Source organism: Onychomys torridus, chromosome 4 (assembly GCF_903995425.1).
Source record: "Onychomys torridus chromosome 4, mOncTor1.1, whole genome shotgun sequence".
NCBI lineage: Eukaryota > Metazoa > Chordata > Mammalia > Rodentia > Cricetidae > Onychomys > Onychomys torridus.
In genome coordinates, this window is record NC_050446.1 from 123,773,733 (window position 1) to 123,785,774 (window position 12,042).

General features: G+C 53.4%; 1 protein-coding gene across 1 annotated transcript in view; it reads right to left on the minus strand.

Moving 5' to 3' along the window:
- The window catches only part of Vstm2l (V-set and transmembrane domain containing 2 like), a 31,875-nt gene extending 30,745 nt beyond the window's left edge, over window positions 1–1,130 (minus strand). The window contains exon 1 of the mRNA XM_036185386.1: window positions 833–1,130. Within this exon, the coding sequence (XP_036041279.1) occupies window positions 833–953 (121 nt within the window). The 5' untranslated portion in view covers window positions 954–1,130. The remainder of the gene's footprint in view (window positions 1–832) is intronic.
- Between the last annotated feature and the right edge of the window lie 10,912 nt (window positions 1,131–12,042).

A 12,042-nucleotide genomic window follows, 5' to 3' on the forward strand; every position in this document is an offset into this window, starting at 1 on the left:
GAGGACCAACAAAGCACCCTATATTCCTCTTCACTCCCTGCCTCTGGCCGGAAGGAGTGACCTCAACTACTCCAATGTATCCCAGCTCTCCACCCCTACTCCTTCACCCCTACATCGCCCTCATTCCTGCGATGCCACCCACATGGCAAAGGAGGCTGCCACCCAGGCTAGCAGGTATCAAGCAACAGCATCTGGCATTCCTCAGGACCATTCCCAGCGGTGAGAAGGATGGATCCTGATGAAGAGCTTCAGCGTTAAACCCACAAAGGAGGAAGGCATCCGGGCAGAGAGGAGTGGGTGGGCAAAGTGTATGCACAAGTGTGTGCGTGCATGTGTATCCGTGTCTGCAGGCAGGCAAGAGTTGAGGCAAAACGAAGCGTGTGTGCCTGGGTGCCAGCTGGCAGGGTGAGCCACCAGCCAGTGTCTGATTCGTGTGCACAGTGGGCACAAGTGTATTTACCAGCGAGGAGAGGCTCGGAGGGGGTGTGCGGAGTTGTGAGTGTGGGATGCAGTGAGCGTGGCTGAGTGTGTCCGTGGCTGGAGACATCTGTATGGTCGCGGAGGTGTGTGTATCCGCGTGAGTGTGTGCGCGCGCGTGGAGGGGGTTCTCCAAGAGCTGGGGCGAGAGCGGGGATGCGCTCGGGATCCCTCCTCGCAGCGCTGGCCAGGATAGGGACTAGGGTGGGTCCCTAGCCCCAGCAGGGGGCGCCTGGGAACTCCGGGCCGCGGCCTCTGTGGTCGCAGGTTCGAGCCCGGTAACCGCCAAGTTGGAGCGTCTGCAGCCGGGGTGGGGTTCGGTGGGGAAGTCCGTGGGGGCGGCACGCGAACTCACCGTGTCCGGAGACGTGGTTGTCCCAGGGCGCATGGCCCGCGGGCCGCGTGGCGCCGCCGAGTTGCAGGAAAAGTGCCAGATAGTGGAGGGCGCCGAGCGCCGCGGCCAGCGGGGCCCCCATGCTACGCGCTCCGGCCGGGGGGGCGCCGCCGCCTCACATCGGGGCTCCGCAGCCTGCAGAACCCGCTCCCGCCGTGTCCTGCCCGGCGCCGCCGCCGCCCTCTCCCGCTGGCCCCGGCCCGGCCCCGGCTGCAGGCAGCGAGCGCACGCCCAGCCCGCCGCCTCCGACTGCGGGACTCTTCGCTTGCGCGGAAGGCCACTCCGTGCCGCCGCGCACCCGCCCTCCCCCTCGCTCCCCGCCCTGAGCCGGCGGCGGCGGAGGGATCCGCAGCTTGATTTATCATCAAAGTTTTGCCCAGGCTGGGATTTTTAAAGCGGTACTCGCAACTGGCCTCCCGCGCGGGAGCGGGGGTGGGGCGGGCCCGGGCGCAGGAGGCCTCTTGGGGCCCCGGCCCCCCGCAGGGTGGGGTGTTGGGAGCAGAAATACAATCGTCGGGAATAAGGGGCAAAGCCTCCCACCTGCCGCCAGAGCCGCGCGCTGGAGGGACCGCTCAACTTTGCCAGCTGGGCGGTGCGGGGGCCGGGGCCAGGAGGGGGTGCGGGCCAGGAGGGCAGGGGTGGAGGGGGCACCGGCTCCGAGACAGGAGTGAGCTGGTCAACGCTCTGGCAGCCTTAGGCTCCCCGCGTGATCACTCGTAGTCCCTGGCTGTCTGCACCTCAAGGTCTTCGTCTGAGAAATGGGGACAGGCGCCACCTCCATAAGCAGTAGTGAGGATCCTTGGAGTTAAGTGTGTGAAGTGGGGAGCATCGCAGCCCCCACACACCCACTCTGTGGTTATCGTGTGGTTCCCCTCTCTGACTCAGTTTTCTGTGTCTCCACAACAGGAGAGTGAGGCTAGCCAGTTAGTGGGGCTCCTAGCTTAAAGGTGATGGGGCTCTTCGCAGTGAACTGGATCGCCCCCTTCTGGACTGTAAGGTTCTCCCTAGACGGAAGAGTCTAGATGAAGGTGTGTGTGTGTGTGTGTGTGTGTGTGTGTGTGTGTGTGTGTGTGTGTGTGTAAAGCTTCTTCTATCCCCAAGCGTGGCGATCCAATTCGGATTCCTTCCCCGACCCTTTTATTGGGGCTGTTGGGACTGGAAAGGAGGGTTTGGGCTCATTTTAAAGAGAAGCCCCTTTCATCAGACTGATTTCTCCGAGGTTCTGCGCAAGGCCTCAGACCCCAGGAAGGGTCTCTTCTGTCCTCATTCCTCCTTCGCCTGCGCCGGCGTGGTTTCAGCACGAAAGAGGAACATCCTTCTCTCTCCATCCTTTAAGTACCGCGGACAGCGCCTGGGCCGCGTAGATGAGAGGGTTCAGCACCGTGGACAGACATCCTGCTTCCTCCCCACCCCCCGACCCCCCGCAGCGCCACAGGGGTCCAGAAGCAAGCAAGGCGCACGGCATCCAAAGTTTGAGAGAGCTAAGAAGCGGAGGGGCACACGGGGCTCGCGGCCTTTATTCTGTCTTCCCGTCCCTCTTTCAGAGGTTACGGTGGATAGCACACTGTGGTCACCCGGAACAATTCCGCTTCTTCAAACCAGGCGTTGCACACCTTTGCAGAGCCACCCGCATCCCCAACAAGAGCTCTTTCAGCACCACGGATAGCTCTCCTTAGGGATCCGCCCCCCCACCCCCAACCGCGCAGAAGCTGATAGTCCGAGGCCTTTCCAGAACGCTGTAGTGGCAAAATGGGGGCTCGAACCTGGGCTTTCTCCTCTTAAAATGCAGACTGGAAACAAATTAATACATTTTAAAATAACACACACACACACACAGGGAGGGAGGGAGGGAGGGAGAGTGGGAGGGAGGGGAGAGAGAGAGGAGGGGAGAGAGAACAACAAAAGGACAAGAAGTCAGCGACTCTCAGGACCTAGTTACTATATTTTTAATTCTTCTTTATTTATTTTCTGGTTGGTTTTTGTTTTGTTTTGTTAGTGTGTTTCATGTAACCCAAGCTGGCCTTGAACTCACTATGTAGCTGAGGCTGCTCTTGAACTCTCGGTCCTCCTGCCTCTATGTACCTAGTCCTGGGATTACAGGTGGCATGCATCACCATGTCCAGCTTCCAGGAAAGATTTGACTGTAAGGCTCATGACTGCCTCCACTCCATATCCATTCTTATTTGAGAATTTCTTGTCTGGCTGGCATTCATCTCTCTCTGTGGCCCAACAATCGCTCCCTCCTTGAGCATGCCTTCTCTTTATTGAATCTGGCCCTTCCCATTGCCTCCCATATGTCTACACACCAGGTCCACTATGTCACTGAGTCCCTTATGGGCCAAAATTCAACCTAAGTTCTTAAGGAATACCTTCTACCTTCTCTCAGCCTCTACCCTCTATAGCATCACAGCGGACACAACACTGTACAAAATAATCTAGACATCCCACTTGCCTCCAAGAAAATTAGGCCACATAGGCAGGATGTTGGTTGTAAAAGTGGACTCCAGAAACTGGGAAGATAACTAAGTGGGTAGACCACTTACTCCACAGGAGAACCTGAACCCATGCAAAACTAACTTTGGTAGCATGCATCTGCAATCCCAGCATTCCTACAGCTAGAAGTGAGGTGGAACATGAGAATCTCTTGAAGCTTATGGGCCAGTTAGTCTGGTGTGCACAGTGTTGAACTGCAAGAGACTGTCTCAAATAAGGTGGAAGGTGACTGATGCCAAAGGTTGCCCTCTGACCTCCACACATGAGCTGTAGTATGCATGTGCATGCATACGGATACACACACACACACACACACACACACACACACAGAGAGAGAGAGAGAGAGAGAGAGAGAGAGAGAGAGAGAGAGAGAGAGAGATTTTAAAAATACTGGGTCCTAGAGACACACCCTAAGGTTCAAATGCTGCCACTTCCTAGCTCTGCTACCATAGACGAGTCATTTCATTTTTCTGCCTCAATTTCTCTCTCTGTAATATAAGGATAACACTTTTGAGGATTAAATCAGTTGCCACACAGACAGCACTTAGAACAGCGGCTGCACACAGGAAATACATGATGGTTATTCCTGTCATTGTCAACCACAGATAAGGAAACTGAGACACAGAAAGGGCAGACTTGCTGCTCAAAGCAAGGCCATGCTAGAAGTGTGTTGGCCTAGGCTGCAGAGACCAGCATGTGAGCAGCCTTAACTTAACCCACCCTTTTTGCAGCTTTGGCAAGGAAGAATCAGGGAGTACCCAGGGCTTCCTGGAGCAAGGTCCAAGTCCTCCTTCTCAGGCCTCCCCCATTGTGCCCGATTGTTCCACTGGCATTCCCTACAACACCTACTTAGAGAGCACTTTGCAGCTTATAGATCCTATTCACATCCACGAGGCTTGAGGTGTTCCCCTTAGGGAACTCAAGGTGTCCCCATTTCTCCCCCTTTTAATTGCATTTCCTAAATTGTTGCCTAAGATTTGGAGAAAGAGAGTGACTTACAGATCCAGTAATGGCCATCAAAGCTCCCAGCCCAACCCAGGAGTGGCTGGGACTGTACCGGGTTCCATCATTCACATTCCTGACTCCTGGGGCCAGTGTTCTTTCACAGTCGAGGAGACTGAAGCTCAGGGAGATGAAGTCACTTGTGCCAGGTGCACGTGTGACTGGCAGAGCCAGATGTGAAGAACAAATCCCCAGGCTACATGCCTTCCTTGTGTAATTGTCTCTTGTCTGCATCCCTGATCCAAATGCAAACTGCAGACCCTGTAACAACTGAGTGGTGAGGCAGAGTATAACCACACCGTCCCAAGAAAGTCTCTAGGAATCCATCAGAGCAGGACATTCTAACCACTCACTGGGCTCTGCAATGCTCCAGGAGAGAGGAAGTCTCCTGTCCCTGGAGGCAACTAAGCAAGCATCCAGCAATCATGTGGATGATGTGAGGCAAATATCATGGACATTTCCCTTACGCAAATGAGGCTGGAAGGTGGGCAAGTTCTTTAGCTGGAAAAGGCGCTTGTCTCAAAGTTGTTCCAAGCAGGGGATCTTGTGTTCTCAATGCCAAGTCAGCAGAGCTCACTGGAGAGTCTCCACCCTCCTCTTGACTCTGAGAGGCCACCCTCCCTCCCCTCCTTGAAAGGTGTCACTTGAGCACTGTGGCTCTGTCAGTGGTAACAGCCGTAAGATTTGTCCTTTTAATCCAGAATCAATAACAAATTTCATTTAAAAATAAATTAAACCAGGCATTGGAAATCATTCACCGTGTGGGCCAGGGCCCTATAGAGCACCGTCTAAATGGCTTCCTCTCGCTCATCTATCAATGTCACAAGGGGGGAAATACCTGAGCTGCCTGATTCATGGGGAAACGACTTAAATGTATCAGGACCTAACAATGAGCAATGTAAGCCAGAGCCGCACCTTGCACACACCAATAACATGGGAGCGAGGCTTCATGGGAGCTTATCAAGACCCCACGGTCACTGGCTTTGAGGGAGCCCATTTGTAAGGGGGAACAATGGCTTTAGGATATAGCTGCCTAATTTCTAGAATGCATTACTAAGCTCAGAGGAGCAATGGAATTCTATTAAAGCCTTATCTGCCACGGGAGGGCATGAAACCGGCAGGGAAATCCAGCCTTGGCACCAACGTGCCTAAGACAGCAAGCACCAGGGCTGACCTGGGAGGTAGGTGAAGCAGCCCAGAGGTGGGGGCAGGGCAGACAGGGCCCTGGGTATGTGGAAATATGTACATTAATAGAACTCCAGTTGCCAGCGATTACGTTTACATCAGCGAATAAAACTTGGCAATAAAACATCAGAGCTGCGTCTCCGACAGCACCTCCATTTATAGCCTGTGTATTTCACTCATTCTAAGAGGAGGCAGGGAACTTGAGGTGTCCCCTTTTCTCCCCCTTTAATTAAATTTCCTAAATTGCTGCCTAGGATTTGGATAAAGAGAATGACTTACAGATCCGGTAATGGGCATTGAGGCTCCTGGCCCATCACTGAAGTGGCCCTGATCACACTGGGTTCCATCCTTATTAAAGTGAAATATAGTAAGCCTTGCCTTCCTGGGCTCTGGTTAGTAGAAGGAGATACACAGTCTTATGAGAGGCTGGACAAGGCCCAGGTCTGCCTTAGCTAGCGTCTCCCTGTGTGAGCTTGGGTAAATGACTGGCCCTCTCTGAGCTTCCTAGCTCCCCCTCCACCATGCATACACCACCATACACATGCACATCCATCTGAAGTCTCTGATAATTGATCAGGGGCTAGAGCAACTCTCAGGTACATATCACGTAAACTATTAGTGCCCAGGCCACAACCGAGAATGTTGACATTAGTGTCCCAGAAGACTCCAATGCACAACCAAGGCTAAGTATCACTGATTTAGACAGATTTTTTTTTTTTTTTTTGAGACAAAGTCTCACTGTGTTGTCCTGTCTGGAACTCACAGAGATCCACCTGTCTCTGCCTTCCTAGATGCTGTGATTAAAGGCAATCACCATCACACCTGACCAACTTTTTTTTTTTTACTTTTTAGGATTTAATTTTAATTTTTAAATTGTGTGTCTGTGTGTGCCTGAATATAGTATCCATGGAGACTAGAAGAGGGACATAAGAGAATCCCTTAGAGATAAAGTTACAGATGGTTATGAGTTGCCCTATGTGGGTGCTGAGAACTGAACATGGGGGTCCTTTTCACTTCTCTTAATGTGGAACCATCTCTCCAGCCCTTAGACGAAGTTTTGAGACATTTGTGGCTTTAGGACCTCTGGGAAGGATGGCTGTGCCCACTGAAGTCAGGGCCTCACCTTGAGGGGGATTCTTGTTTGGCCTAGATATTGGGGGTGGGGGAGATATTTAGCAATCTGCCAACTTACTGGGTACCCAAGTGCCTAATATGTGTCCTCTAGCACAGGTAGGGTAGAGGATCCTCATCTCTTGCCCTGATTTGTGATGATGGTGCTATCTGCTCTTGCTCTCCTGGAGGGCAGCTCAGAAGGCTACACTGTGACCAGCCCCTCTCTGGTGTTTTCCTTCTACGGTCCCTCAGAAGCTGGGCACAAGCCCTGGAAACCTCAAAGATAGTCCACACACCCATCACATGAGCATCCAGGTTGGAAGCCTTCTGCTTCCGAGGCACCCTGGGGTAGATCCAGCCCTCAAGGCACTGCTCATTCCTGGGCTTGAGGCCAGGGCCAGGCAGGGGTGGAGAGAGACTGTCCAGTACAGTTCCTGCCTTGCCAAGCTAGAAGCCCCATGCAGACTCCATCTCCTAGCTGGCAGGGATAGTCACTAAAACTGAAATCAAATAGAACTCCACTTGAACATTGTATAGACTGGGAAACTGAGGCCCAGAGAGGAGAGGTGACATAAGCCTGACACCCCACAGGACAGGACCGGAGCCAGGATGGAAGTCCAGTTCTCTCAGCTGTATGCCAGGCTCTTTCCTATGTCACTGCCTGACGAGGGAAACAGTCCATTGTCACCTTTGCAGCTAGGCAGCTCATTCAAAGACATGCAACTCTAAGACTTTCCAAGAGACATCTACAAAGCTCCTGGGACCCTTTGCTTTAGAGAATTCCATAACAAAATACTGCAGACAGGGTGGCTTACACAGTACTGTTCCACAAGCCATGATCACACACTGGGTGCTGGCAAGGTAGGTTTCTTTGCTAAGCTGTTCTCTTGGCTTGGTGGTGTCCATCTTGTTGTGTATGCAGAGCATGAAGAGAGAGGGTGGGAAAGAGAAAGGAGGGGGTGGGAAAGAGGGAGGAGGGGGTGGGAAAGAGGGAGTAGGGGTGGGAAAAGAGAGGAGGGGTGGAAAAGAGAGAGGAGGGGGTGGAAAAGAGGGAGGAGGGGGTGAAAAGATGGAGGAGGGGATGGGGAAGAGGGAGGAGGGGGACTCCAGCTCAGCTTGAGGGGATCCACCACCCTCTTGTGGCCTCCTTGCATGTATACACATACACACACACTTAAAATACACAAAGATTTTCAAAATGTTATAATTTCAACACATAATCATATAAACCATCCCTAGTGAGGTATGTCACACCAGCTGACTAACATAAACATGTTTCACATTCAGAACATCTCAACTTGGACACAATAGCCTTGTGTGACTCCTGATTTTTCCTAATGGACAATGCAAGGTGAAGCAGAGTCTAGAAGGGACTGGAAGGCCCAGGTCTCCACATACTCACATGGCACTCACACAGGAAGAGAAGGAGCATCATTTGAGCTCCTACTGTGCCAGGTGCAGGGCTTATCACTATCAGCCCTCACAACATGGATGTGGCTGTTCACCTCATCTCCTGGCCATGTCTACTGATGTTCAGAGAGTTGACCAAAGCCCACTGCCCCAGGTTCCTGTGACCAGAACCCTCAGGTGGAGGCTAACAGGAAACAGTCTCAGTCTCAGGTGATGGAGAGGAACAGATGACCTTGTGAGTAGCAGGGTTGCTCACACTGAGGATCACTCCCCTTCTGGGAATGGTTTATTTTGGTGACTTTCTACTGCAGAGCAAAGGGCCTTAGTACAGACATCAGGGTCCCAGCCAGAGCAGCTACAAAAGCCAGGACGACCTCTGTCACTATTCCAATGAAGTCATGGGTTGTAGTTAGCTGAAGTGTGACCCCTCTCAGAGGAGCCAGACTGTAGGCTTTGTAATGGCAAAAAAACGATGCCTCTCATCCCCCGAAGTGTGCTCAAGGCCAGATTTAGCCCCTGCTTAGTCAGCCACACTCTCCAGTAAAGGAGCAGAACATCTCCAGAACAGTTTCTTCTGTTTGGCCTGGGCTTGGGACCCAGCTTGCTGTTTTACTCTGGGGCCTGGTGCACAGTAAACTGTGTGCATGCTGGCCATGTGGTTATTTTTGGATCACCATGGCCACAGCTGTTGCTCACCAAGGGCACAAAATGCTCCAGGCTATGTGCCACGTGGATAGTGTGGTATTCCATTTATTCTTCCCAGCATTTTGGTATGCAAACCCCATCTTGCTGATGGGGGAAACTGAGGCTCAGGGAGGTGCCCAAAGCCTGGCTGGTGGCAGATCCTGGGTCCATGGTGGATCTTCCTGAAGCAAGCAATGAACAGCCTGCCTCGGTGGCTGTGTGCTGCTCTGAGGCGAGCACTTGGCAAATCCCAGGGGCCACCATAGGACTGTGCCCACCCTTTCTTGCACACAACGACCCTGGTAGCTCAAGGCACAGAGTTGTGCATGCATAGACAACACACTTGTTGATCTGTGGTTCTTTTCACCGAAGCAGGGGGATCCTTTCTGTTCTGAGGGCAAGTTTGAGGTCAAGACCAGCTTGGTGACCGAGGAGGCCAGGCTGTCTTCCTCTAGTGCTGAGATTCAGCCCTCCCTTCTAGGTGACCCTGGGATCCAGCAGGCCCAGGCCTTGTCTCCACTTCCGCTGAGTTCCAAGTCTCCTCCTGCAGGTGTCCCCTCTGGATGCTGCAAGTCCAGGTAGAAGCATTGGTCCAGGCCAGAGTCCCCTCACTCCCTGTGTCTCAAGGCTGGAAAGGGCCCTCACTCCCCCGCCCCCAGCAAGAATCCCCTTACGTTGTAGAGATGCAGACACTGCTGCCCAGTGAGGAGATGGCTGGAGCAGGCTTCGGTCTTCGCCAGCACTCACATTAAATCAAGCCGTGGCCAATACAGGGAAGACAAGCTGTCCTCTAGTCCTGGCAGTCTGGGCCCTCGGTTTTTGTAACCCGAGACATCTCTAGCCCTGTTTCCTGTAGTCCTGCACTCTGAAGCCCCTTCCCCTGTAGTTTGTACGTCTCCAGTTACGGTTCCAAAGGCTGCACAGCACGGAGACTTTTCTGAGCCTCTCACCCCCGAGAGAGCCTTTAAGATGCCAAGAACCCCAAGGCAGCTTGGAAGACAGTCGTCAGGTCTACACTCACATTTTCATGAAAGCTGCCATCACTGCTCTGCCGCTGTGCTGAGTGGCGGAGCATACCACTGGCACAGCTCCTCACCTGCCTCAGGTTCCTAGGCTAGGAGATGCACCTGTCTTCCTCCAGAGCCGTTTAGAGGAGCAGATGTGATTGGTTGGAGGTCCCCAGTGAACAAGCAGGACTGTGCCCTTGGCTTCAGATGCACCCCATTAGCACCTCCTGAGGGGGCTGTGATTATCTCTATCTCCCTGATAGACAAACTGAGGCTGGAGAGAGTAGAAAATCAGCCAGGCCTATACACCTGGTTCTTGCCGTGTGTACCCACATTCACTGCATGTTTCCCGCTGTCCTCCTGTGCACCTCATCCTCCAGCGAGGTGCACATTCCCCCATGCATGTAGCAGAGTCCAGTCACAGTCCAGCCCTGGTGTGGAAGCCTGAGAACGCTGCTCACGTTGCGGAGCCTTCAGGCTCTTCCTTTCCAGAGCAGAGACAGCTTACGCTTTGTGGGAATTGAGATGCACATGGGAAGTGTGGTTCAGCCTCAGCACTCAAGAGGCCAGGAACATCAGCTGTTGATTCACTTTTCCTAGTTCCCACTAGGTCATTCCCCAGCTGCGGGGACTCTGATGGTTAACCCGCTACCTCATTGTACAAGTGGGGAAACCGGGCCCAGGGAAGGGCAGGGACTTCCGAGGTCACATTTCATCTGGCCTGGACCTTGGGAGTCTCACTCCCCTTTGCCACAGTTCTCCATTTTGCCGAGGAACCCTGCCCCCACCCAGCTGCAAGTTCAAGTGCATTCTCCCTTTTCTATAACCTGGAACAGGTCCTACTACTTAAAATGAAGTCCACAAGGCCTCCCGCCATGCCCTGAGCTTCTTTCTACCTGGGACCTCACTACTCATCTACCCTATTCCCCAGTTCCTTGGCCTTCTGGTGGCTTCTAGACTGTCCCATGCCTCTTCTAGTTCACTTCCTTCTCCCTACAGCCCTACCCCTGGAGGGCAGGCTCTCCTGCAAAGGTCCCTAGCCCCCCCCCCCCCCTGCTCTTTCCTCAGTAGCCCTAGACTTCAGGATCCTGCCTTCCAGGTCCTGGGCTGAGCCCAGGAGGTTCACACTCTTGCTCAGAGCTTTGTACACAGTTGGGCCCCCGGTAAATCCTGCTGAATAAAGAAATGGAATATTAGGCCTGCCATCAGGGGCTAGGCATGGTGGGCCTGATCCCAGACTTTGATTTGACTTCAGGGAAGCTCTACATCACTCTGATTTCTGGACCCTATTTTCCCTGGGAGAGCAAAGGAGTTGGTGGGATGGATGGCCTCTTTCTCACCCTGGGATGTGAAGGAGGAAGGCCAACAGAGACCCAGAGGTGGCCTAAGGGTTTAGGCTGGGACAAGGACAAAGGTTCCCATGGGAAAGGTGAGCAGCCTCCATATGAAGAAGGAGGTATGCAAGCAGGATGCAGTAGGAAGAGCCCAGAGGTCAGACCTAAGACCAGCCACAGATGGAGCCAAAAGGCACAGTCCAGAGGCCACCATAGTACTGTTTTGCTGGCCCTGTGACTCTGAGTTGGCTCAGCTCCAAATAACTCACAACCCAGTCTGGAAAATGGGGGTGCAGCGTCAACCTAGCCATGGTGCTCAGAGTCTGGGGTGGTGCTCGTGTTTTCTGTCACTGTGTCTTCTAGCCAGGATGACAGATCTGCTTCCCTCAGATAGCTGCACATCCTGAGGCCAGCAAGCCCTGACCCAGGCTACCAAGTTTCACCGAGTGCTCTGCCCAGGGCCTCACAGTCTGGGGCCCTGCCTTGAACCCTGAGGCCTATAAGACAGGAAACTTAAGTTGACCCCCTCTGCACCTGCCCCTGCAGAATCTCCTCTGACCTTTCCCCTTAGCGCTCCTTCATCCCCTCCCCCTCATCCCCTCTCCCTCATTCCTTGCCTCCACACAGGGAGCCCCATCCTTTCCACGCCTCCCAATCACGGCAAACGACCTCATCAATCATGTTCTCTCTAATTAACTTCTAATTTACCTCTTTAGTCAAATCTGTTTACAATCAGAGACAAGAAAACGCGCAGCGGCCTGTGGTACAGATGAGGGGACCGGCCCCAGGGACCATGAAGGATCAATTAGCCCTTGACCAGGCAGCAGCCCTGAGGTTCCCCCTCCCTCTGAGGGCAGAGGTGGATCACTGCTCAGTGCCCTTGATCCCCAGAGCAGGCATCCAGAGCCCCTATCTACTCGGCCTCTCCAGCCCCGTCTCCCCC